The 26,884-nt window shown below is 33.7% G+C and overlaps 2 protein-coding genes across 4 annotated transcripts in view; one reads left to right on the forward strand and one right to left on the reverse strand.

Annotated features, from left to right (window-relative positions):
* LOC106670168 overlaps positions 1–22,389 on the reverse strand; it is a 276,453-nt gene extending 254,064 nt beyond the window's left edge. The window contains exons 1-5 of one of the 3 annotated variants that reach the window (XM_014400254.2): positions 22,107–22,389; positions 20,736–20,849; positions 16,449–16,500; positions 15,973–16,387; positions 9,557–9,590 (exon numbers count right to left, since the gene is read on the reverse strand). In XM_014400254.2, the coding sequence (XP_014255740.1) occupies positions 9,557–9,590; positions 15,973–16,381 (443 nt within the window). In that variant the 5' untranslated portion in view covers positions 16,382–16,387; positions 16,449–16,500; positions 20,736–20,849; positions 22,107–22,389. Of the gene's footprint in view, positions 1–9,556; positions 9,591–15,972; positions 16,388–16,448; positions 16,501–19,243; positions 19,696–20,735; positions 20,850–22,106 lie in introns of those variants that run through there. The other 2 variants (XM_014400255.2, XM_014400253.2) reach the window with 2 other exon arrangements.
* A 2,415-nt stretch (positions 22,390–24,804) lies between these two features.
* On the forward strand, positions 24,805–25,830 carry LOC106670215 (exosome complex component RRP43-like). The gene has a single exon (XM_014400331.2). The coding sequence runs from the start codon at positions 24,909–24,911 to the stop codon at positions 25,764–25,766; it is 858 nt and encodes a 285-aa protein (XP_014255817.1). The 5' UTR covers positions 24,805–24,908; the 3' UTR covers positions 25,767–25,830.
* The last annotated feature ends 1,054 nt before the right edge of the window (positions 25,831–26,884 follow it).

The raw sequence follows: 26,884 nt of genomic DNA on the forward strand, positions 1-26,884 counted from the left end.
ACATTTGAACAATGGGGACACAGATGAGTGCCAGTTTGGTTTGTGGCAATTAGATGACCTGACCGTGTGGGGAGAAGACCTGGAGCTTCGCGTCATGTGCCATGCGTAACTTACAGCTTTTTCAGACAGTCAGTTATGGTACGGGGTGGAATCAACGCCAATGTCCGTACCGAACTGATTATCATACAAATGTATATTTAACTGCACTAACGTAATTCTAGGCAGTTCTGTAGTCCCAATCGTTCGTTGTTTATTGTGGATAATTTCGCGTTAATGCATACTAATGCATAGTTCGGGTTGTTACCCATTACTAGAAAGATGTAGGGATTACCATAATAAATTGGCCAGCATGTCATCCTGATATGAATCCTATAGAACGAATAGGACATGATAAAGAGAAGGGTTCGCTGCCGCCAACGAAGTTCAAAAACTTCAAACTGTTCTTGTTGAAAAATGGGATTCATTTCACTAAACGATACCCCGATTGATGCCTAGGAGACATAAAGAGGAGGCCAGAGGATGTAATATACGTTATTACAAGCAAAACCATGTAAATAAATTGTTATTTAAATTTTTATCTATCACTAAATGATTTCCCAGTAATAAATACATTTGAAAAATAAAATGGTACAACTTAAAAAAATCAAACCACCAGAACGTTAGAAAGAAGCTTTACATAAAAACCAACAAACAAAATCCAATTTAAAGGTAAGTGGGCGATTATATCTGTGGTTTATTTACCTCTAATCCTTTAAAACGGGCTAAATATTGTTGTAGATAATCATTGGACGAGATAATTAAGAATATTTATATATAATAATATAATATATTAAGGGTGGCCACTTTTGAAATAAACAACAAAATACGAGTGTCCGGTTTTATATGTAACTTATATATCTAACAAATTCATATGATACATGCTCATCGAGAAATTGTAGAAGAGAAAGGGAGTAGAGCGAAAAAGAAGGAAGAAAAAGATAGAAAAGACAAGTAAACAATATGATGATGATCATTGAAATGGTGATAGTATGCTTTAATCCGTTAGTTATCACAAAATGTTACTAAATAAAAAAGAAAACAACTAAATGTCTGAATAGAAGCAATATCCTTCTAAAGATGAATTAATTAATATTTTTCGGAAAGTTAATTTGACAATGCGTTACACGCATATTTGAAGTATGTATTCAGTTAACAGTCGTGAGTAAAGCTTTAATTTCCAAACACTCAAACTAAAAACTCACACAATGGACAACAGAAGCAATTACAACGAAGACTTAAGATTGAAAATGATAAAGCAGTTATTAATAAAAATAAAAAAATTCCTCCATGCTGTGTAAAGCCGAAAACAATCTGAGAGTGCCATGAACAATAGAGTTGAAGGGGAAGGTCTGCGGCAATAAATCACAGACGGATGTAAGTGTACTTGAAAGTGACGTGCCTAGACGTACGCGATTAATTACTGTTGACTCTTTTCCCTTTAAGAGCAAATAATATTCTCAAGACACAGCAGAAGCATTTCACTCGGATAGCCATTCAAATCCGTAAAAGAATCACCTCTGCTTACTTTAAAAAGCCCTCCAGGTACCATTATATTTCTATTTAAAAAAGTATATAAATATTGAAAAACTGGCCAACCGGAAAAAATATTCTTCTTCCGACACAACAGCAAAGTTCGCCTCTCGTGAAATCCTACTTATTTCCCTGATATCACCCAATCTAATTATTAACCACATTTAGACAAAAATAAAATCATCCAAAACCAAATAACAAGGAGACTTTAACGCTCACGACGTCTGGTGGCACAAGTTTAATATTGATAAATAGTAGACAGCAAATATCCACATTTGCCTCTCCAACCATATATAAAACTAACGGAAGAATTAACAGCCATATCGTCTGCGGTGAGCAAGAAAACGCTGAAAATATTTATCTGCACGGATTAGCTCAACGGAATCTCAGCGATCCGTTATATATTCTTCGCGGTCCAATTAATCCAGGCTATATGAGTAAAAGTAATGTAGATAAAAAATTACGAGTTCGCCAAGTAACGCTGGCGTCTAAGGAAACAGAGAGCTGATAAAGCTTTAAAGAGTGCTAAAAACCTGCCATATGATGCGGAGTCTTTGCTAACTCTGCGGAATAATGTGTGGTGTTTAGTGAGCGTTAGTTAATGATTATTTGGAGATCGTGAGATGCGGTCTGGTGAAACATTGGCACGATAAAGAAAATATTTTTCTAAACCTACGTCACACCAGACCGCATCTCACGATCTCCAAATAATGAAAATATCTTGCTGGATGACCAAAACCGAAAAGCTTAAATGAATGTAACACACAGTGAAAACTTTGACCAACGAGAACCTTAAAAAAATTATAGAATAGTGTTAACCAGCCTGACTATTGGCCAAATCGGATTAACCTTTGGACACATACAATAACCAATGAGGTTTCGACGAGGGAGAATCTGCATTGACAATCTCTCCATTTTAAATAAATTAGTAATTACCTGGTGAAGAAGAAATACCTTTTTGCCGTTTTATTTGATTTCCGTAAGGCATTTGATATTATGGATTGTTGGGGGAAAATGGGGATACTAGAAGTAAGAGGTAAAGTTTTGAAAATTCTTTAACTACTTACTCTATGATAAATCCAATTTTAGAATCGACCCGGACAAAATAATTGATATGAACCCTATTAAAGTAACCCACGGTGTGCAACAAGTTTCAATCTCTTTCTCCAACATACCATTCCAACGTACCGATGTTTTTGAAAAAGAAAAACCTTTACAAGTACGTCAGGAAAGAATGCAGGACTGCTGGATTCGAACCCAGGACCTTTACCTTGCAATCATGACCGCCATGTACATGCCTAAACCGTTGCGGCCACCGACGCCCGTTCAACACTGCGCTCGCTCTTCTTATCGATTTTAAATTATTTTTTAGTTATTTATTTATTTTTTAAAGAAGTCAGCCTTGGAAGGAGGTATGCAGTTCGATAGGTTGCGATTTCTGTCTATTGTTTGCCGACGACATCGTTCTCTTCGCAGACTCATACTTGGAAGCCCAAAAAATATAGATAAGACTTTCTGAATACTGTGAATTGAATTTGCTCAGTGTCAACGCCGAAAATAACCAAGATAATCATTTTCCGATCTTAAGAAAAACGAAAAACCGTAAGGACCCTTTACTACAACACTCCGTTATAAATTGTCAACAGATACACGTATCTATCGGCTTGCCCTTTTCGATGAATGGCCGCTTCGGATTGGCTGCAGATTGCTCCAGTAAAAAAAGGAATACAAGAATTTGGACTGCAAATAGTTGACTATAAAATTTACCATTATTTGCTCGAATAGCCGCGATAGTTTTATACGCCTTCGAAATTTGTGCGAAAAGCCTTCTCGACGATATGACAGAGTACCGAATAGGTTTATTAAAAAGTTATTCTATTTGAATGAAATGAACAGCTCATCAGACTAGAAATAAGGTGGAAATCAAACCATATTAATGGTCATAGGTCAGAGAGAGAGAGAGAGTATTGAGATGGTGGTGTTTGGTTCTACCACGCCCTCCGAAAAGCCTTGTCGTTCAATAATTTATGTCAAATTATCTAAACCTGGATAATTTAATGAATTGAAAAAATCCGCAGAATTGGTTCTGTAAAATGCCAGAGATTCTCACTACTATAGGGTTGAATGTGACTCATTTTAATGCAAAATAAAGAAGAACTCAAAAATAATACTAATATTATTATTGATAGATGAGATAACTATATTTTCTTATTGGACATACGCCGAGTAATCAACTCTAAATACAATGTATCTTATCGAAATTTAATTGCACTACAAAGAAACTATCTTCATTATCCAAACTTAAATTTCATCCCAAAGTATAAACGGAGGATTCTCATCCGATTGAGATTAGCTAATAAAGCTCTTATTATAATATATTTTAAAGGTAAGTAATAAATACATATTAAATGAAACTAAAATGGTTTAATTTATAACAGACAGAACCTAAAGCATTGAAACATTTTTTTCTGTTTTGCCCAATTCATATAACATCCTGAAGATTTTACCTACATAAATATTGTTTTGAATACTATAGCCAAGATGATCAATTAAATTTTATATTGAACATTTACAATGTTCAACAAGTCAATAATATTTCTACCTTCACCATTATGACTTTAAGAACAAGAGCATTTTGCTTAAATGAATAAGTACGAGTTGATTACGTCTACACGCACGGGAAGATAATTTATCGTTTATGTTTTATTTTAAAATACCATATTTATTTATTTTTATTCAGAAATCGTGAGATGCGGTCTGGTGTGATGTAGGTTTCAGAAAAACATTTTCTTTATCGTGCCAACGTTTCGATCTTTATTGAGATCATCTTCAGGGCCTGGGATTTACAAACATTGTTTAAATTTAAAAAAAAAAAAAAAAAAACAAGAAAAAAAAACATGTAGGATGTGGAAAAAAGTGAATTTATACAATGCAAAAAAATATTTCTACTCTTACTTTATTGAGATCATCCTCAGGGCCTGGGATTTATAAACATTGTTTACATTTAACAACATTGTTTACATTTGTAAATCACAGGCTCTGAACATGATCTTAATAAAGAGCGAAACGTTGGCAGGATAAAGACAATGTTTTTAAAATGTTTTTCTGAAACCTACACCAAACCGCATCTCACGATTTCTGAATAATTATCGATTAACGGTCACTAATCACCACACATTTATTTATTTTATGTAACGTGTTTTTGTTGAATATATTATTGACATTTCTATTTAAAATTCAAGTACTACAATCGTAACGTTGTAATGTTTGCCTGTAAAATACTATATGTACAAATACAAAATTTTTCTATTCTATGCCAATATCCGATTGTGAAAAAGTGCACCTTATCCACGTAAAAAAAGAAAAATATGAAATCTTAACAGTGTTTGCAGAGATAAATTATTCGAAAACCTTAAGTTAATATATTTATGATCGCATTTAGGCCCTTCATACATGGCTTTATTCAGGTGTGATTAAATTGAGTGGCAAGAATGCCATAACGGTACATCATCAGACATGACGATGCTGTCTCAGATGAACAAATGTATGATAGGAAGGGGTGAGATATTGACGTAAATCAACTCCCTACATGGCATGCATTTATAGGCGTGAATGGTTAAGTGTGTGTGGTCGGACAATAGCGCTAACGGTCAACTTACATGATAAAAAAAAGCAACTGGCAAGAAGGAAAAAGAGTGCAAATTAATGTTGTATTTAATAGCATTTAATACAGCGTACTACATTATACTACGTATTATATTACTATGAAGGTTTATTGAATATTTTTTCTAAGTTTAATTGACCCGGTAAGCATGTTCTCGCTCTATTTTCCAGTAATTGTCCCCCAGTTTTCAGTCAAGCTCGTCCCTTTGTTAAGTGAAAGTATGTAACGTTAATAAAAGATGTTTTCCACGGACTGCTGGCATTAAATTTGTTTAAATGTGTTAACTTGTTGCAGAATTAAGTTGGTGGAAGATTATTGATTAATTCATATAAACTGACCCAAAAACATACATCGTTGGGAAGTTCCATAAAGGTACAAATGTAATTAACACTGAAGAGGACTCAAGACAGGATGTCGAAACTGTTACGTCAATAAAAAAAATCCATGCTGCAGTATATTTTACAACAACCTGTATTACAAGTGATAGAATCATATTTTATTCTTGGCTATAATATATCACAGCCTAGAGATAATCCTTCACTTTTCCTTTTTTTTCTCCCTTTTTTCCCCTTGTCGTATTTCAAAGCTGGCCCTTGTGTCAGAAGGTTTCTGAGCCTCTTTTCAGCTGGTTGGTTGGGCAAGAGATTGTTTGTGCAATCATGTTTGTCAATAGCGTGTCGTAACCAAATAGGCCCTCCACAGCCCTTCAGTTCTAATTTATAGCCCGGGTGAAGTATCCTTTGTTCCTAGCCGACTGGATGGTTTCGAAGGGATAGAAAAAATCCTTTAGCATAACGATAAGGCTTAACCGAGTTGCTGTTATAAAAATCAAGGCATAAAAGAATTAAAAATTATACTGATAAGTTTATACGATTATTGTTCGTATTTGAAAAAAAGATTTAGTTTTGAAAAAAAAACTCGATCTTATAAAGTTCTAGCTATTTACTTGTTAAATACAAAAATAGTTGATTTTTAAAATTTATTGAGTAATTTTCGAGTTTTCAAGTAATTTTGTAAGATAATTCGCTTTAAGATAATGCTGTTATCAAAAAGTGTAGTAGAGCTTCTAGAAATAAATAACGACTTTTATATTTAACATACTGTTACACTGCAGGTCTATAGAGACTCCTCTAAACGCAAACTGACTTTTCTCAATTTCGAACCGGATCAATTGAGATTTAACAACGCAACATTAGCTAGAGAGGTAAAACAAATCAATCTTGGGGACAATATCAGCAATAACATCGATGTCCATAAATAGCAGTTCATTTAAGAATGGAAAATAAAAGTTGAATGGACGGATATCAAGAGACTGAAAAGAAACAGAACACGCCCATACTATGTCTGCAACGAGATGAAAAAGCTCTGTGCAGGAGTAACCTGAATGACAGAAGTGATAAGTAAAATATATAAAAGACCAGCAATTAAGCAAGCTTAAAAAAGCCTCAGTGTCAGTTACTTTAACTTTATATTAATTTTTCACTTTGGCCCGGAAAATTTTTTAAACAGTCTCGACTCACTGGCGGTTGGCATTAATCCTAAGTTCTCTTCCATCCCTTGAATGGAAAAGACTGCACATACTAACTCTCCGATTCTATTAGATTTCTTGAATCTGGTGTTTTTAATTTTTACAAAGTTTTATGGTATTAACAGTGCACAAATAAAGACAGCAATAAAAACAAGAAAGAATTGTAGTAGCTAATTTCTGTAATTCTACAAGCAACATTTTGAAATTTTGCCTTTTAACAGGTTAGAATCAAAAGCTTATCTAGCCGATTTCAAAAGCACTTTAGCCAAATAAAAAAAAACTGTATGCCTTTTAATTAGATGTAAAAATGTACACAAGAACACATACAATATTTTATAAATTAGCATTACCTAAACTATGGAATTAATTAATCTAATATTACCAATATTTTTTGGGAAACATGTCATTTTTGTACAGGTAATTGTTATTATGCATAATGAAATGTTTATTAATATTTTGTATCACATTAACAATGTAGAAACTATGAATGGGGAAACAACTAGACTGTCTGTCCACTATTTCCTTGCAGCCGTCGTAATACGATCGCTCTTCCCAAATGAAGGCCGAAAGAAAAGACAAGCGAAGCCCCCCCGTGCCTATAATAGGGATGAGGATTTCAATGGGATAATAGAAAGGAAACGGAAAGATGCCAAGATTAAGGGGGCCAGGAGGAATGAGAATAATGAAGCACGAGGAGAGACGGGGCAGCTGACGGGAGTCCAGGTGTTCTGACGTCATTGGATGTCCTTCTTCCTTAAGAGTCAGGAGGCACGAACCTAAGAAACCGTTATCCTCACGAGGCAGCTTGGGATTTACGTGTTACGTCGAATTTCCAGGTAGAAAGTATGAATACAAATTCCCCATCGTTCAGGGGCGCTTGTCTAGACCTAACGTCCCTACGTAAGAAGTCGTTCTTTGAAATATCACACGTGATACACTTTTACCAAAAAAAAAAAAAAGATTAAGTCAAATAACCATCAATCATACGTTATTCGAGTCTATTGTAATCCTAAGAAACAAGCACCAGCCGTTCATACGTACTGAAAGGTTCAATCGTTTATTTTTTATTTGTCAGATCCCGTTAGATCCATATACCTACTCTTAACACACAAAGAACTCTTAATTAAAAAAAGAAGAAAAACCACTACAATTAGTAGGTTAGTGTTATCACAAGTAAGTATAGTGGTAGGAATAGTATAGATCTAAATTTAAATGTCAAATAGCACTCAAAATGTCTGAAATTTTTTCTCTATATAAGTTTACAACGTTAGTAGGCATTGGTCTACATGAAACCTTTCAAGCTATTTCTTGGAAATAGAAAATTTCCGATCCTTCAACCAATACAATTTAGTATGGTAATATACAAATTTGATCGAGAATCACTCTTCTCAAATCAAGTATCAATTTGCATAGCCCTGTGTACTATACAGTTTTAGTTATAATCTAACCAATATGCTGATTTTCATACCCATTGTCCATATATAAAATGAAGTACAAATCCAAAAGAGAACAAAAATTCATTTTTGGTCAACTCTTTCAGACTTACGGGGAGATATTTTGTTTTGAAAGGTAACTTACTCAAATCAACCGACAATCCGAATGAAAGCATTGTACATATCTACAGCACGTCGCCTAGAAATTAAGACACGTAGAGCAATAACTTGTGAGATAGTTCCGACATATCGAGAGATGAGAGATAAGTTGAGAAAATGTTCCAAGCTGACATGGAAATTCAGAAAAATGAGATTTTTGTAATACTTTTTATTGTAATCGTAACTTTGATTTATTTAGAACTTTCACTAAACCAAACACAGAGTTCAATAATTGTTGAGTTATTTAAAAACGTCGTGAAAAGACTATTTTTTGTATATATAATGTGTATCTAATTAATAATTAATTGTGTACAGATTATTGTATTGAACAATTAGAACCAGGATATGTCAAAGTCGAAGCAACCCCATTTCGTGTCTTCTATGGACGCTCCAGAACTCCCTCCAAAGAAAGCTCCAGAAATCCTAAATGTTTGTTATATACTAGTTTTCAGGATACTTCCAGAATTATTTCCAGTAAACATCCAAAGTTTAGCAGAGCAATGGGCTAAAATTAATTTCAACAACTTTGAAGAAGACTATTGAATTAAAGAATACGTTCACATTTAGGGTAAGTGATACTCGTGATTATCCTGACATCAGTCGATTTTCTTTTGCGGTTAATAACAATTTTAACCATATACAAGACACTTCTGAAACCATTTCCCTGACCTGGTTTGGATGACCGATATTCAACACAGGTTATATGTACTGTACGTAGAAATTGCAGTGTAGTAATTGTAATAATTTTTTACTGTTTTTTCTTTCTGTAAACCTTTAAACAAACATTTCGGTTTAAAATCGCGATCGCATTATGCCAAAATTCATCCGAGACTAAAGATTGTAGTGGTACGATCGAGGACGAGATAGTGGTGTCTTGCACGCGAAATTGTTTGAACGAAATTGAACTCCAGATTAAATTTCGTCTAATTTTAATCATTTGCTTAAGAAACCTTTGAATTACTGAAAACTTACAAAGTCCCCAATTATTTAAGCATTTACTACTTCGCGTTAAAATCGACTTTCACAGAATAATGTTTAGAATCAAGTTTCAGAAATAAATTTTGTTAAGAAAACTGATTATTTACATACATTTACAGATGTAGGAATTGAGTGTACAGGAACGTAACAATGAATAAGATTTTTGGAGGAACAATCTATTTAGTAGTACTCTAGTATGCTGTGGTAGAGTTAAAATTGACTTACCTTTCTGCATCTCGTTCCGCTTCTTCTCGTATATCTAAAAAACAAAATAAAAAATTAACATTGTACATTAATTATCTAGACATTATTATTAAATAGAACACTGTTGTTTATTTATGTTTATGTTATTTTGTGTTCAGAAGTTGGAAAAACTCCCTAATATCGATCGCTTCCTGTGGGAACTCGCCAGACAGGATGTTACGATGGGGATTCGTAGGAATTGTAAATCTTCGCGAGATACCGAGACGTTTATCCTATTAATTTCTTTTTATTTGCCAAACAGAAAAAACGCCAAGCAAGAATGTTACTTAAATTAATTGCAATTTACTTATGGAAGAATTAACACAAAAAGAAGGAAACAACAAGTAGATGAAAACAAACTGAAACTCATGATTCAATGAAACTACGAACATTTTATTCATTCCTTATTCAACATAGTACGTCCCAAAACGTCAACTTAATGTTAATTTGAAATTGACAATGATGATGAAAGGAGACTAGAAAGTGAGGTTTATGTTGCCAATTTCCAAGCACTGCCGCCATCCAGCTTATTTTACTTGCCTTAGTACGTAATCAAGGTCCAAGACTGTCGCTTTGTGCCAAATCAATAGAAATATGTTAATAGTAAATATTAAATAATAATATCAACCCGCTACAATTTAAATAAAGAAGAGATGGATCCAGATAAGAGTATAGATCTTAAAATATTGAAACCCATCCTCTCATGCATACATCCTCCGTTTTACAAACTGTCTAAATGGTTGAACATAATTCTTAATATATTGACTAATAATACGACGTCAAAAACTCAACGGAATTCAAAGAAATGATCTGGACGATAACCATACGTCAAGAGCATGTCCTTGTATACTTTGATGTAAGTCTTTTCTTTACCTCCATACCAGTTTCATTGGTTTTCTGTAGTCTCTAGAAGGTGTCGGAAATTTCCTCGTTATATCTACTTCTTCCAAAATATTTAATCCTTGAAATCTTGTCCTTCTCTAGCATTAATGATTATATTAACTAATTTCGTGGTCCACTTGACCAATTAATATATTACAATTAATTAAGGTTTTTAGTTGACATAAAAAAGGCAATGGCACGAGCGGCCATTGAAAAATGGCAAAAAGGAGAGAAAATTCAAAAGTGGGGTTGAGATGGGAAGTTGGTGTCCGAGTGGACCGAGGTCATGATAGCTCAAGTGGTAGAGCAGCGGCGTATCTAGCCGAAGATCGTGGGTTCGAATCCCGCTCGTGCCATTGACTTTTTAATCTCAACTAAAAACCTTAATTAATTAATGATTATTTTAAATTTAACGTTATAATTTTAAAACAGAAGGTGTGGCAAATAGAAATGAGAGGTGTTATATCCAGGCTGACATCTTAATAACTAACTTGTTTGGTTTGATTTGGGGATTATAAAAATCCCTTTGAAATAAAATGTGTCTGTAAATACGTTGATGATTTATTTGCTTCAGGTTGAGCATACTTTGACACTTGAGTAGCTACCATAAATCGTTGGTTTTCACTTTTGAAATGGAAATAAATAGAATTCCCTACTTGGATATTATGGCCATTAGAGACCTGAAACATAAATCTATTAAGGCGGATCAAAAGCCAACAAATAGTAGCCGATACCTTAATTACAATTCATTCCATTCATATGGATTGAAGATTAATTGGGCCTTAAATTTGATTGCAAGAGTTTTAATTGTCTGCGACTGAATGCCATCCAGAAAATGGGAAGAGGATATTTAATATACTTACATTAGACAAAATCACTACCCGGCAGTCCACATAAAAAAAATTGATTAAACAATTCAAATTTGGAAATTATAACTACTAATACCTCTGAAGTTAGAATTTCGCGTAACAAAGTCTTTTACCACCTATTACATTACTACTTACTAGTTGTTCCAGACATTTCCCAAAAACTGAAAGTACTGTTTAAATCGTATGACTCTTCTTTGAAATTTACTTTCAATTTGCACATAAAATAAAGAAAATACATTCCAGGCCGAAGGCAAAAGATTCGCTCAGTTCGAACAATGTTTATTCAGTATCCAAATGGTGACACATTAGGTAGGGCAAACAAGGCAAAAATTGCCAAAAAGGATGGAACATCATAGATTGGGCTGCATCGTATCGACACGAGTTTGTCAAACCATGCAAAAGTAGAGTGTCATTGGTTTATGTTTAATAGTCCGCGGATTTTGGAGAAGGAGCATAATGTAAGGCGGGCTTCCCAAACTGTGGTCCACGGACCCCTTGGGGTCCGCCGACCCTAAATAGGTCCGCGGCGAACTTTGAGAAAAATTAATAATTTCAAAAATAAATGTAGAATGAATAAACAAAATCAAAAAATTTAATAACAATGAGTAATGAAATGAAAGGTTTTTATTTTGCAATAGCAGTCATAGTGTTCTCCACAGACATGCTTTAGCTATGAAATAAATCCCAGCCCATTCAAGAAAGTTTTAGATAAGTTTGTGCAAATTATTAATTATATCAAATCGCGGCTATTGAAGTCAAGACTTTTTTCACATTACTATGTGACGATAAGGTAAGACTTCATTCTCTGTTTCACCATGCTGAAGTGAGGTGGGTGTCCCGTGAGGAAGCACTTTCAAAATTACAGGAATTACGTTCTGAAGTCTTATATCTGTTGATAGACCACAATGTCAAATTGGCCATCGATTTCCGTAATGAGAAATGGCAATCTATTCTGTCGTATTTATAAGATATTTTCATTAATATGGACGAGTTGAGTCTTACTTTGCATGGAAAGAGTATCACAACTTTCGCTGCTAATGACAAAATTCAAGCCTTCAAAAGAAAAATCCAGTTTTGGGTTGATTCTGTTGAAAAGGAAGAGGTGGAGCCTGTGTTAAATGATTTTTTACAAGTAAACAAACTGGAGTTTGCGAACGTGCCGATTGATGTAATATGTGGACACCTTCGAAGTTTGGACATGTCCTTTGAGCACTAGTCCAACAGCTCGAGATACAATGCTGAGGAACCAAGAATGGGTGGTCAAACCGTTTTCTGTTTCGTCAAAGCCAACCGGACTATCGTCAAGTGAATACGAATTTTGATAGAAATTACTTCAGAAGATCAGATTCCACCTTGAAATCTACTTTTGAGTTCGATACTACCCCTATTTTTGACTACGTCGGGAAAACAAAACTTTCAACCGCTCAAAGTCCAAAAAGTTTCCATTTGCCACAACTTACCAATGTGAATCCGGATTTTCTATCTATACAGCCACCAAAACCAAATACCGAAACTGTCTAGATTTAGATAGATGCTGAACCCGACATACGTCTCAAGCTATCAAAAGTTAAACCCAACTTATTCAAATAGTGCAGGTTAATAGCCTCACTCTTTCCATTGCTTCATTAATCCTTAATGTTCAAATTATTACTTTTAAATTTGGCTCGAGCTTTACATACCAATTGATTCGTTTTCCACTTTGATTTTTGTATTCCGAATTTTGTAAATATGTCAATCTAATGTTTGTTTTAATGTTTAATTTATGACATTTTCTGTTGTTTCTATTCTGTATCTTATTTTAAATGCTTGAATGCGAAGGATACACCCTGCATTTTATTCTGTGAAAAGGGTCCCCTGGCTAAAGTTTGGGGAACCCTGACTTAAGGAAAGAATTATAAAAGCCATCAAATGCCTCGGAATGTAATCTGTAATCGAGAAAACTTGTGATTTATCTCTGTTTACAAGGCTTCTTTTTATCATTTTAAAAGGTCGCTAATATGCAGAAAGGACTAGCAACAATTACAGTGCTCCCATCTAGCGCCAATAATTTGTATTTTGTACCATTACTTTATTACCATTCAGTCACTGACAATTACATATGTACACCAGCAATAAAATTTAAGGCGCAATTAATATTTAATCCATAATAATGGGCTGAATTGTAATTAAAGTATATGCTACTATTTGTTGATTTTTGATACCAATCCGCCCTAATACATTTACTTTTCAGGTCTCTAATGTCCATATCCAAGTAGGGAATTCTACCATTTATTCACATTTCATAAGTGAAAAACAACGATTAGTAGCAGCTATTCAAAATTTTCATCAATGTATGTACAGATAAATTTAATTTCAAAGGGGATTTTGATTTACATCCGATCAAGAAAATCAGTCATTAAGATGTCAGCCAATATTGGAGATAATACACCTCCCATTGCCACATCATCATTCTGTTTACAAATTGTAACTTCAAATTTAAAATAACCATTAATGCTAGAGAAGGACAAGATTTCAAGAAATAATTCTGTTGGAAGAAGTGGATATAACATGGCAATGGAGATATAGAAAACCAATGAAACTGGAATAGAGGGTAAGGAGAGAGTTAACATCAAAGGACACAAGGACATCCTCTTCACTTATGGTTATCTTCAAGATCTCTTCTTTAATTTCATTCAGTTTATGATATCATAATGGTGGTTATTAGTCAATATATTAAGAACTATGTTCATCCATTTAAACAGTTTGTAAAACAGAAGACGATAGTTCTCAACGGAATTCCCTCCTTATGGATTTTCAGAAGATCATAATTCTTTGGAGGTAACACAGTCAATGTCTTGTAATCATGGGAACTCTTTTCATCGATCCTCATCTGAAGCTGTCTCTTCTTTATTTAAATTATTTCATTTATACGATTAACATATTTAATAACATATACATTTTTTAAATTTAATTTTATATATTGCAATCTGGCAAAATATATATTAAGCAAATGGTAGTCATAGCCATATCTGACAGATCTGTCAGACCAGGAGGCAATGGGGGAAGAAACCAACCAGTGCTGGAACTCTTTTATTTAATTTTTTTAAGTCTTATTTTAAAATGGGATTTCAGAAATTGAGAATATTCCTGCGTTAATAAAAATTGTATTTAGAAATAAAAGAGCCACCTTAACACAAAAAAGTTATATATATATTTTTCATTTTTCCTCCATTTTTTCCTTTTGATTTTTTTTTTTTTTTTTTTAATTAAGATATTTCAAGAAACACGTGTTTTTTCTTTTAAAGGTTAGTTTATTTCACATGTGTCTTTTTTCTTCTCCTTTCGGGCAATTTTTGTACGCCCAGCATCAACAAGAAGCAAAATAATACAATTTGCGTAGTTTACATTTTTATCTTTTATTTAATGGTTAAAACATTAAAGATAGTTACCAAGCAGTCTCGCCTAGCATCCCATTGCGTATTTATCATGCAAATAAGCCACCGATTATATCAACTCAAAAAATACAGTTACAAGAGGAAAGTGAAAATTAGTTGCCTCCGTCCAGTCCGACTGGCCAATGAGGAATGGGAGTTGGCAGTTGCAAAATTCAAAAACTACGAAAAAACCGTTAAGTGCCATAGACGAGGAATCTTCACTTTAATGGGGTCTGAACGCTTTACACGTATGAGACATTACGTCACCGCATGGGAGGAGACAAAACCGCCAAGTTTACATATTTGAATTTGTATTAAAGATTTAGTTGTTTTTAATTAAGTTGGAATACAAGAGCCCTATAAAATTAGTATGTTTCTAAAATTTCTCTCTTAATTTAGAGATGTTAGGATGTTTCACACCACTTCTTTGAGTTTTTTGGATGTTGATCATGTAGCAGCCAGATGATGCTTAAATAATAATAAAGCGAAACCGCTAGCAATATCCAAAAAACTGGCTCAAAGAAGTGGTGTGTAACATCCTAACAACCGTTAATTGTCCGACACTTCCCCGTACAACATCCTAGCAACCCTATAACTCTGATTTCACTTTCTCTCTTATTTGGTTCGATATCTTATATGGTGGGATTTTATAAGTCAGCATTATGATTAGTATGTTTTACATGACATGAAGGTGCTGTTTTTACCATTCTTATATTTTATTCATGTAAATGGTATTGAATTATATTTCCTAAATTTTTGGTTTGGCTAGGTATACACAACATGAGTCAAGTTTTGTGAAACAGTTGCGTATGATTTTCACACAATGAAAACCCAGCTTTAGAAATTTTATCTTTTGTTAAAAACCAAATTGTATGCCACCTACAACATATTACCAAAGAGCATTTGTATTGTTGCTATTATTAAGAATGTATGTATTTCTATCTATTAAGGATGGGATGTATTTAAGAGGGGAACTCTTTTTTTTTTTTTTTTTTTTAAATGTTTTTTATTATTTTAATTTTTTTTATACCGAAGATTTTTAAAGGTTGGTTAAAGGGAATATGCATTAATTTTACAGATGTTTAGATGTTTTCATTGTACTATTTAATCCCATAGAAATATTCGTAAGTACTCAAAATCTTTTTTTAATTAGATATTTTGGCGGTAATAAATAAAAAATTTGCCTTGAAGTTTAGCCTTGTTATACGATTAAAAATGACAAAGTAAAACTCACCAGCTGCTGGCATGTCAGAAGTTATTTCTTCGTCGAAGTTCAACTTTCCTTGGAAGTTCAATTTTTTCTTCTTCCAGTTTTCAATTTCAGTCCTGATACTTCTTATCACCTTGTCAACTTCGGCACTAGACGTGATTCTAGACGCTCTCAAAGGGTCTGTGTTTTTCAGCGTTGTTTCTGGTATAATAGACGTGTGGAAGACCATCCTCGGTGGCCTCTCTCCGATCGATTCTGAATAGCCACCAGGTTTGTACATTTGTGTTGGACCTTTATCATGTATGTTGAAATGACTATCACTCTTCGAAGGCTTTCGGAGCAATTCAACTTTTGGCATTGACCTTTGTGCAAGCTTGCCTTCTACTTCTTTCAACTTACTTCCCATTTCAGTTATTTTATTTTTTATATCCATGAAATTCTGTAATACAAAATTAAATTTTAAATAAATATATATTATTAATTTTTAATTAGATTTTTACCTCATCAATATTAAGATTGTCTTCACTCTTCTTGGGATGACTCTTACTTTTTCTACCGAAACAAACACAAAATTATAAAAATAATTTTTATTTTAAAAAGAAAAATAATAAAATTTCTTTGTGTATTCATATTTATCAAAGCTAAGAGTAGTAGCATTATAATCTAGATGTTAAATTCTCAATATGTAATTATTTATTACCAAGCATTCCCCATGCAGAAAGTTTTCCTCAGCAAAGAAGAATGGCCATCAAAGAAAAATACGATTTTACAAAAATATAGAGAGATGATCTGAATTTATTTATTTAAAAAAAATTTAATAATTATAAATGATTAATGAAGTCTCAGGTTACAAAAAATTAATACCCTTTCAGTTATTCATTGACCGCCATTGTTGATAGGGTAAATAAATAAACTTAAATTACTGAGAGCAAATATATGGAAGAAAATTGTCACAACTCAAAAAAGGGGTAGTTTTTAGGGGTAATACAACAGGATTTTTAAAGCTTCTTGGAGAAAAAAAAGGCAATATTGATGGATCAGGACAGTTTTTATTGTCAACAATCGTAATGGCGTGTACTTAATACAGAAGTCAGAAAAAGTAAACTTCCATTTGTCTCTCCTGTAAAATTTTCTTTTGTTGAGTTGTGCCACTTTTCTTGTGGGTGTGTGATATTATCCATATCTTTGACACTTTTTTTTTTTTTTTGCAAAAAGTCTAGGTGAGTTTCCAAAATATTGGCTGTCAATCAATTCTATTGTTTTATTGTTTAAGGTTTGGACATATTTTAATGCTTCTTTTGGATTCTTTAACTGTATACAATTCTGTGATTAATAAAAAAACTTTTTAGCAATCGACTAACTACTAAAGTAATTTTTACTACAGTGACACTTGCTTTTGGGCCAAAGCCTGCGCAAGTGCCCCTTATGCAGAGGAAGGTTGCTCGATGTGCATAATTACAAGCATGTCATGCCGCCAGATTTAAGAATTGTGCATTATCATAGTGAAATGTATATGGGCCGCCCAAAGCCCTTCCACAAGCCACTAAAGGGAAGAGGAAGGAGACTTCCACAGGAAGAGGCCTGTTGGGTTTGCGCTAGACCAGAGGAGACATGGAGCAAATATCAGCCCATTTTCATCGAGCAAGAATCATCATGCAAGTTTTTTCATTTCAATTTGTTTTTTTTGGAAAAGGATTTCTTTATCATTTAGTTTACAACGTAGAGTCAAATTTTTCATATGTTTAATCAACACAAAGTCTGTCTTGCAGTTTGAAAATAATAATAATATTAAGTCAATATAAGAATTGTTTCCGTTATTACAAAAAATAATAGTAATAATATTTAGTCAAGCAAGAATTATTTCTGTATTTTTATATAAAAAAAGTAATAATAATAATTAGTCAGTTTCCTTTATAAAATTGTCAAATTGTTAATTCCAAACTGACGACCTTAATTTCGTTTTGTTAATATTTCAATGTAAGAATTGTTTCCATTTTTAAATTAAAAAAAAAAAAATAATAATAGTAGTGATATTCAGTCAATTTAATAATTTTTTTTAATTTAAAAGAAGATAATAATAATAATCAGTTAGTTTCCTTTACAAAATTGTCAAATTGTTAACTCCATACTGACAACCTTAATTTCAAATTTTGTTAATATCTCAATATAAGAATTGTATCTTTTTTAATATTCTTTTGTTTATTATTCATTTATTTATCTAAGCGATTTATTTATCTAAAAGATCCAATCCCTCAGAGAAGGACCAAACAGTAAGGCAATAGCATTTTGTTTGAATGCTTGTATTTATTAGTTGGGTGGAGATTAGTGACCATTAATCGATAATTATTCAGAAATCGTGAGATGCGGTCTGGTGTGATAGGTTTCAGAAAAAACATTTTCTTTATCGTGCCAACGTTTCGATCTTTCTTGAGATCATCTTCAGGGCCTGGGATTTACAAACGATAAAGAAAATGTTTTTCTGAAACCTACATCACACCAGACCGCATCTCACGATTTCTGAATAAGTATTTATTAGTGTGTAGGTCAGTGGAGGAATAGCCAATACTCCACAGACTAATAAAAATGAGTGGAATGCATGAATGTATATTTTGTGCGAATGGCTTATCTAATTTAATTAGTATTAAGCTAGATTATAATATAGACTAGCCTGACTGTCAAAAGCCCATAACCCCATTGGTATGGAAGCGACAATCTCCTGGGCATTCGGCTTAAGGGGGATATTAGCGACCCAGCCATATATCAGGGTGGGTCAACTCCCTGATGTATAGGCACTAATTATTATTATTATTATTATTATTAATATTTATTTATTTATTTTATTATTTTTTTTTTTAGGGTTCGCAACAGCAGAGGTTATATCAACCCTCAGGTGGCCGGTGTTTTCGAGAAAAAAAAAAAGCCCATTTGTAAGTAAGTTGAGTTTGAATGCAAGGCCGCTGGATTCGAACCCGGGACCTTTATCTTATAGTGATGAGCGCTGTGTCAATGCCTAAACCGTTGCGACCACTGACGCCCCCTTATAGGCACTAAGGTCAGCACATCAGGAAGTGACAACCCTTCGGGGTGAAAGTCTTTACACATGCATATTTGTTCATTGAAATGTGTATACATCACAAAACATAATAAAATCTCTGTCTTGAACATGTGTAAAATTAAAAATAGAAAGAGGTGCAAAATCAATGAGTGTTTCGCTGTTTTTAAGTGATATTCAGATTTGACAGTATCACTGGCAACGTTGAAGACATGGCTGTCAGAGAGGAGTGAAACCCGTTACCTAGGTGGTTCTAAGCCCTTTCTCCTAGACAGCTCGTATTCATATCGCATCATCACGTCTTCCGGGATGGGCATTTCCGGTAGAAAAGTGACCACTTTGCTGTCTCCAGAGCGTGGCTTCTTATCGGCCGAACTCGGCCTGTCGTAGCGTTTGATTCTGACGACTGCCGGCCCCTCCTGCGATCGAGAGGTCCTCGCCCTCGAAACCGTCGACTCTTTGCTGCTCATTTCAGAATCAACACGAAGAACTGCAGATACACGGCATTGAGACGTAAAAATTGTCAATTTCCGCGGATAACTCTCAACCGAGAAACAACGCGATTACAAACTCGGCGAGTTGATAACAAAATTAGAAGATAAATCGTGATAAAATGTTGAAAATGGGAATAGATGTTTGATGTTTCCCGCGAAAACAAGAATGACAACCTTTCAGAGATAACAGTCTGGGGGAGGGGATGTTTGTCCGTTGCCATGAACAACAGGGAGCAACATTAAAACCCGCTGCTTTCAAACGTTGCAGTATGTTCAACTGAAAATCTTATCTTGAAGGTTGTTGAACTGTTGTATAACATGGTCTTTGAGTGGATTCTATTTATTTATAACGTTTTCTATATTTAGTACTTTTCAATGTTGTTACAATTATTCTTCTCAATTAATTAATCTTTAATTAAGGTTTTTGGTTGAGATAAAAAAGTCAGTGTCACAAGTGGGATTCGAACCATGACCTAAATACTCTAAATACGCCGCTGCTCTACCACTTGAGCTATCGAGACTTATATCCATTCGGGCACTAACTTCTCATCTCAACCCCATCTTTTGAATTTTCCCTCCTTTTGCCACTTTTCAAGTTGTTACAATTATTGGGTACCCCATACGTAGAAATGTCCCCATGTGCTTGGTACATGCCAAGGAATAGCAGAAAACATTCAATCCCATGCAGAAACGGTGGTACATGGTCCAGAAATTGGCGAGTACAAAGGTGTTAGTAAAGCTGAATTGATAAAACTCACCCTTAAATGAAATCTTACGACCATACCTATACAATTAAACGACCAAAGCATTCCACAAGGACAGACCGAGAAGCATCTCTGACAATTAAAATTTCTCTTAGCTATAGATTTTCAACTCCCGCTACACTTCGTACCTAAACATCTAATCTATCTAATGGTGATAAAATTTGTGGCTCATCATCCCGAACTCACATACAAAGATTATAGACCATCCAAAATCGACTATTATATGGATTTAATTACATCAGACACAATTACATAATTTAACTTCTTTGTTAATTAATTAATACATTTATTGCATGGGTTCTTACTGATATTACTATAAAATTTTATATAATTTTTAATATACAATACCAATTACATGTGGTCACAACTAATTAACTTAATTTGAGGACAGCCATTGAGTTGTACTCTCATAACATATAGAAATGATAAATGGTGGATTGGATATGTTGTTTAATCTTTTTAATATATAGTTCTTACCACTTTGTTGTTTTTATCTATCCAGATTTCAAGCCTAAAGCCCATCATCAGGGTGAAGGAGTTACTCTCGACATGGTTTTTGAAAGTTAACCCGTCGATCCCTCGTTAATGCAACTGTGCAAAATAGATAAATTACAACACAACTAAACACTTTCCTAATAAATTGGATAAAGATTGGACTTCTTTATTGAAAAAAAAAAAGATTATTCAGAAATTGTGAGTTGCAGTCTGGTGTGATGTAGGTTTTAGAAAAACATTTTATTTATCGTGCCAACGTTTTGATCTTTATTGAGATCATCTTCAGAGCATGGGATTTACAAACATCCTTAAATTTAAACAATGTAAATCCGAAGCCCTGAAGATGATCTCAATAAAGATCGAAACATTGGCATGATAAAGAAAATGTTTTTCTGAAACCTACACCACACCAGACCGCATCTCACGATTTCTGATTAATCATCGACTAACGGTCACTAATCACCACACATAAAAAAAAATGTCTGTCAATTATGTGAGAAGAGCCATAGACAATATAATATATCTTATGCAACTGCCCTACCAATACTAGTACAATTCTATACTACCTGGAAAAACCATTGTAGTGCTATGTAGATGTCAATATTACACCCTTGGGAAGAATTCTTTACTTCATAAAAGAAACAAACATTTTATAAGAAATCCATTGGCATAGTTTGAGACTCCAAATGGGAGGAAAGGTCTCTCTCCTATTTCGTGTCTGCCCTAGCCAATTATGTTGTTGGGTGACTTCAATGCGTTTACAACAAATGGTGTAAATTTTTCATTTCTGTCAGTAGAAAAGGTTTGGGAAGTAATATAAACTGGAGAAATTATTTGTCCTTCAACCTCTGCATTGTGTGTTGGTATTTGTACGAGTGGGGGGGGGGAGAAGACATCAGATAAGTAATCAGCAAAGAGCTGAGCTTTGTTTTCTGTTTTGATCCAGGATTAATTAATACATCGGAGTGGTGGAGAAAGGTCTTTGTAAGCAAGAATTTTCATGTACAGCACCACTGTGATTACACAATTATAAATGATATTTCTAATTTAGTATTATTTTTGCCATATCTGTATATTTTCAATGCAACAAAAAATGAATTTTCCCAAGTGATCAATTGCTTTTCTTGTGACAGGTGTTATACATATATTGAAAATACTACACCTGTTCCAATTGTTGTAGACAATATTATCTTTTTTATTTGGTGTTATGTTCTAAAATCAAGTCAATTTTGATTATCTCTGTGAAACAGTTCAGTGGTACATAAAACGCAATGTCTCTGATTATTTTGAACGTCAAGATTTTCCTTAATTAACTACGATTCCATAATGTAATAAAAAAACAAGCACACTTGCCTTAATTATCTTAACAGCTGCGCCCCAAGCCTTCGAAGATGTACTGTATAATTTGGTGAGATGGAGGAGTTTCGATAATCAAATAATGCAAGAATGAATTTTGTTTCCTCTCTTTTGCAAGTAATTCAATGACTGTCTCAAACTATTAGAAACTCATATGATAATTTAAACAACTATTTTGTTGTACCATGGCTTTCTTTTTATAACGGGTCCCAATGTTCATCTTAGTTGTAGAATGACAGAAGTAAAAATAAAAAATAAAACATTAAAGCCTTTTATTTTGTTTGTTGTACAGTTAGGAAGTTTTGAAAAAATAAAATTGTTAATGATGATGTAGAAATATGGCATAATTCCTGTGGTCTCAACTTACAAGCTACTGATATAATTTTTGTTTACAATATATTATAAACAAACATTGCTAGGTCTAGATTTATTTTTATTACTACAGCTCATAAAAACAATTGTTTAAGAATTAAAAAAATTGCAAATTCAAATAACCGTAAGTATACTGCTGACTGAATGGACACATGAGAAAGATTATCATCATCAACATTAACCTTAATTCTTATTAACACACTGTGATGCTACAATTATCCACAGGAGTGAATGATTTGGTACAATTATCATAACCATAGAATAAATGCAGCCCATAAAACGGCCTAATAATCAATCCCTTGACGTGATGGGTTTCATCAGTGTGCTATAAGTGCAGAAAAGGGATTATAATTGCTCTCACACAACGAAGATTCCAAATTCTTCTGAGTATTGTTTTGTCTAAATAAACCTACATTACAACTGGTTCAATTCTGCCAGTTCTGCTGGGGATGTCGGATAACTTACAGAACATGCAAAATGTTTTCGTTGGCACTTTCGAATGAGCAGAACCTGATGATTTTTTAAAATTTTTATTATATATATATATATATATATATATATATTTTATTGTGGTGTTTATCCGCCTGAGCACTGCACCTCTATACAGCTCATTCTACTCCTTCCTGGCTCCATTTTGGGGGTTCATAACACATGGATGAATTGAGCTCTCGGTTTGCCGGAGTTCTTTCATCAAAGAAACTCAAGGAGTTGGGACCAAATTTGAACCTGATGGTTACGCCAAGAATCCCTGGCTGCCCTAGTTGTTGCTCGGATTAATGGTGAGTTGGTGCCGTCTATGTAACACTACTGAAGTTACTCAATGGTTTTATTTATTTTAATGGTACAATTAGGGTTTTAAGACCCCCTTACAGGTACATAGGAAATGAGAAAAAATAGCAAGAGGGAAGAAAAGATATGATTCATGTTGGTTTTTAAAAAACTCAGATCATACGGCCCTGGATCAAGCCAGCAAGGAAGCAGATGACAGACCTATTTCCTGGGGAAGCAAATTCCATAGTCTTGACCATACAATTCTGATAGACCAATGCATGGTGGCGATGGTCGACCCTTCAGACAGTCATTCTGGGAATGCTAAGCACCCTGGCCACATATCTTTCAAATAAATTTAAATCTTAAAAATGTATACAACTTAAACAAATCAAAACACCAGAACATTAACAAGAAGCTTTAGAAGAAAAACCAACAAAGAAGACATTGACTATTTAAAGGTTTATTTACAAAATCCAATTGTAAACATAAGTGGGAGATTTTATCTTCGTTTTATTTATCTCTAATCCTTTAAAATGGACCAAATATTGTTGTAAGATAATCAATGGAGGATTGACTAATAAATAATTTAAAATATTAAGGGTGGTCACTTTTTTGCCTCTAAGTATGGCTAGGATATGCTTATTCCTAAAATGCAGCTCCCCCACAGGCGATGGTTAGTTTTCATGATTTTATAATTAACTTTTTAATTGAATGAATGCTTATGATTATTTGAAGATTGTGAGATGCGGTCTGATGTGACATAGGTTTAGAAAAACATTTTCTTTATCATGCCAACGTTGCGATCTTTATCGGGATCATCTTCAGGGCCTGGATTTATAAACATTGTTTAAATTATACAAATACAGGTGGGATGTGAAAAAATGAATTTATACAATGATAGAAATTTTAGGCCCAATCAAAGTATTTGTACTCATTCAAAGTATTGGTATGGCTTTGTTGAGTCTAAAATTTCATCATTGAAATTCATTTTTTCACATCCTACCTGTATTTGTATAATTTAAACAATGTTTATAAATCCCAGGCCCTGAAGATGATCTCAATAAAGATCGAAATGTTGGCACGATAAAGAAAATGTTTTTCTAAATCTACACCACACCAGACCGCGACTCACAATCATCAAATAATCATTAATTAACTATTAACTAGTCACTAAATATCACACATTTATTACTCATATATTATTAAAACTAAAGTGGTATTTCTATTGATAAAACCTAATATTTTGATTTTTTTTCTTAATGACAGCAATATGATTTACAAATGAAATTGATGTGTCAAACACCAAGATCACTGAAGAGACCTATGTAGAAGGGTCAATCAATTTAAATACATAAGTTACCAGCATGAAGAAGACTAGGTATACATAGTAAACTGGTGATGACAAACATTATTTATATTTATTCTAATGATATGAACTTGTGCGTTTTGCATGTTTAGATAATTAATCTATTCACCAAATAGCTTTTTTATTACTCTTATTGCTTGTTTAAAATGGAAAGAAACGCCGCCTTAGGTCTGTCGGGCGTGACAGCGTTGTTTTCTATGGCATACAACGGAAGATGCTAACTGTTACAAGCATGGTCTTGTTTAATAAAACCTAAAAGTCGTCCTTTATGAATTACAACGGATTTTACAATGGCTTCGACTGAAAGTGATGCATTTTATAACGCAGAAGACGTTTGTAAGAAAATCCATCCATCGAAATACTTGAAAGAACATCTTCAGAAGGGTATCCGCCCTGTTGGCAACAGGAAACACTTCTCTTACAGGTCGGTCATAGGAAATATAAACGTGGTCAAATCTTGTTGCGGGTCGTCAATAGTGAAAATCGGAAATACGACCGTCCTTTGCGGCATCAGCCACGAGGTGACTTCACCTTCTAGAAAATACCCCAGACAGGGTTTGGTGGACATCAACTGCAAACTCTCTGAACACTGCAACATCCAACACAACTACAAGAACAAAGTTGTCCAGCTTCGCCAGTGTACAAATCTTTTACAGAAACTTTTCCTTTCTTTGAACATTATAGATTTAAATTCGTTGTGCATAGCTGAAGGTGAGTACGTTTGGTTACTTAGGGTGCATCTCATCTGCCTCGATTATGATGGTGCGTTTTGGGATGGTGCAGTGCTGGCCATGTACCTGGCACTTAAGTCTCTCAAGCTGCCGGAGATATCATACGACGTCGAGTCTAAATCGTTCCAAATCAAAAGCAAGAACCTGTCGCCCATACCGGTGGGAAAATTTCCGTTAGCCACGACTTTCGGACTCTTCCAGAAATTTGTTTTTGCAGACCCGAATCGTGAAGAGGAAGAACTCTGTGGCTCTTTTGTTACAATCATTACGGAAAAAGATGATATAAAAGTTGTGCAGAAGCGAGGAGGCACACTAATGATGGAGCAACAGCTAAATGAATGTCTGAATGTTGCTAAAGCTAGGTACAAAGTGATGGAAAGCACAGTTGAAACTATACTAAAACAGTCTGTATTGTAATAAATAATAATAATAATGTATTTTCTAAAGTTGTAATCTTTGTAATAAAGTTTTTCATATTGTTGTATTTCCTTTTAAATAATACCCAAATACAAGAAAATCATGGTTTTTAAGTCTTTTTTAGGTTAGGTGTTTTCACTATGTGTAGATGAATGTGGTGATTAAATCGCTCCAAATCAAAAGCAAGAACTTTTCGCTTATACTGCTTTAGAACTAAGTAGTTCTTTTTCATACCATCATTATGGAAAAATATGATAAAAAGTTGTACTGAAACGAGGAGGCACATTAATGATGGAGCAACAGCTAAATGAATGTCTGAATGTTGCTAAAGCTAGGTACAAAGTCATGGAAACACTGTTGAAAATATACTAAAACAGTGAATTGTAATAAATAATAATAATTGTGTATTTCCTGAAGTTGTAATCTTTGTAATAAAGTTTTATAAAGTTTTTCATATTGTTTTTTTTTTCCTTTTAAGTAATACCCAAATACAAGGAAATCATACGTTTAAGTCTTATTTAGGGTTAGATGTTATCACTATGTGTAGAAGAATGTGATGACTATAAACCGCTCCAAATCGAAAGCAAGAACTTTTCACCTATACTGCTGCAGAAGAACTATGAAGTTCTTATCTTACCATCATTATGGAAAAATATAATATAAAAGTTGTACAGAAACGAGAAGGCACACTAATGACAGAGCAACAGCTAAATGAATGTCTGAATGTTGCTAAAGCTAGGTACAAAGTGATGAAAAACACAGTTGAAACTATACTAAAATAGTCTGTATTGCAATAAATAAAAATAATTGTGTGTTTCCTAAAGTTGTAATCTTTGTAATAAAGTTTTATATAGTGTTTTATTTCCTTTTAAATAATACCCAAATACAAGAAAATCATGAATTTTAAGTCTTTTTTAGGTTAGATGTTTTCACTATGTGTATATGAATGTGACGACTAAATCGCTCCAAATCAAAAGCAAGCTTTTCGTCTATACTGCTGCAGAAGAACTATGTAGTTCTTTTCTTACCATCATTATGGAAAAAGATGATCTAAAAGTTGTACAGAAACCAGGAGGCACACTAATGATGGAGCAACGGAGAATGTTGCTAAAGCTAGG

Source organism: Cimex lectularius, unplaced genomic scaffold (assembly GCF_000648675.2).
Source record: "Cimex lectularius strain Harlan isolate CLEC.00 unplaced genomic scaffold, Clec_2.1 scaffold134, whole genome shotgun sequence".
NCBI classification, from domain to species: domain Eukaryota; kingdom Metazoa; phylum Arthropoda; class Insecta; order Hemiptera; family Cimicidae; genus Cimex; species Cimex lectularius.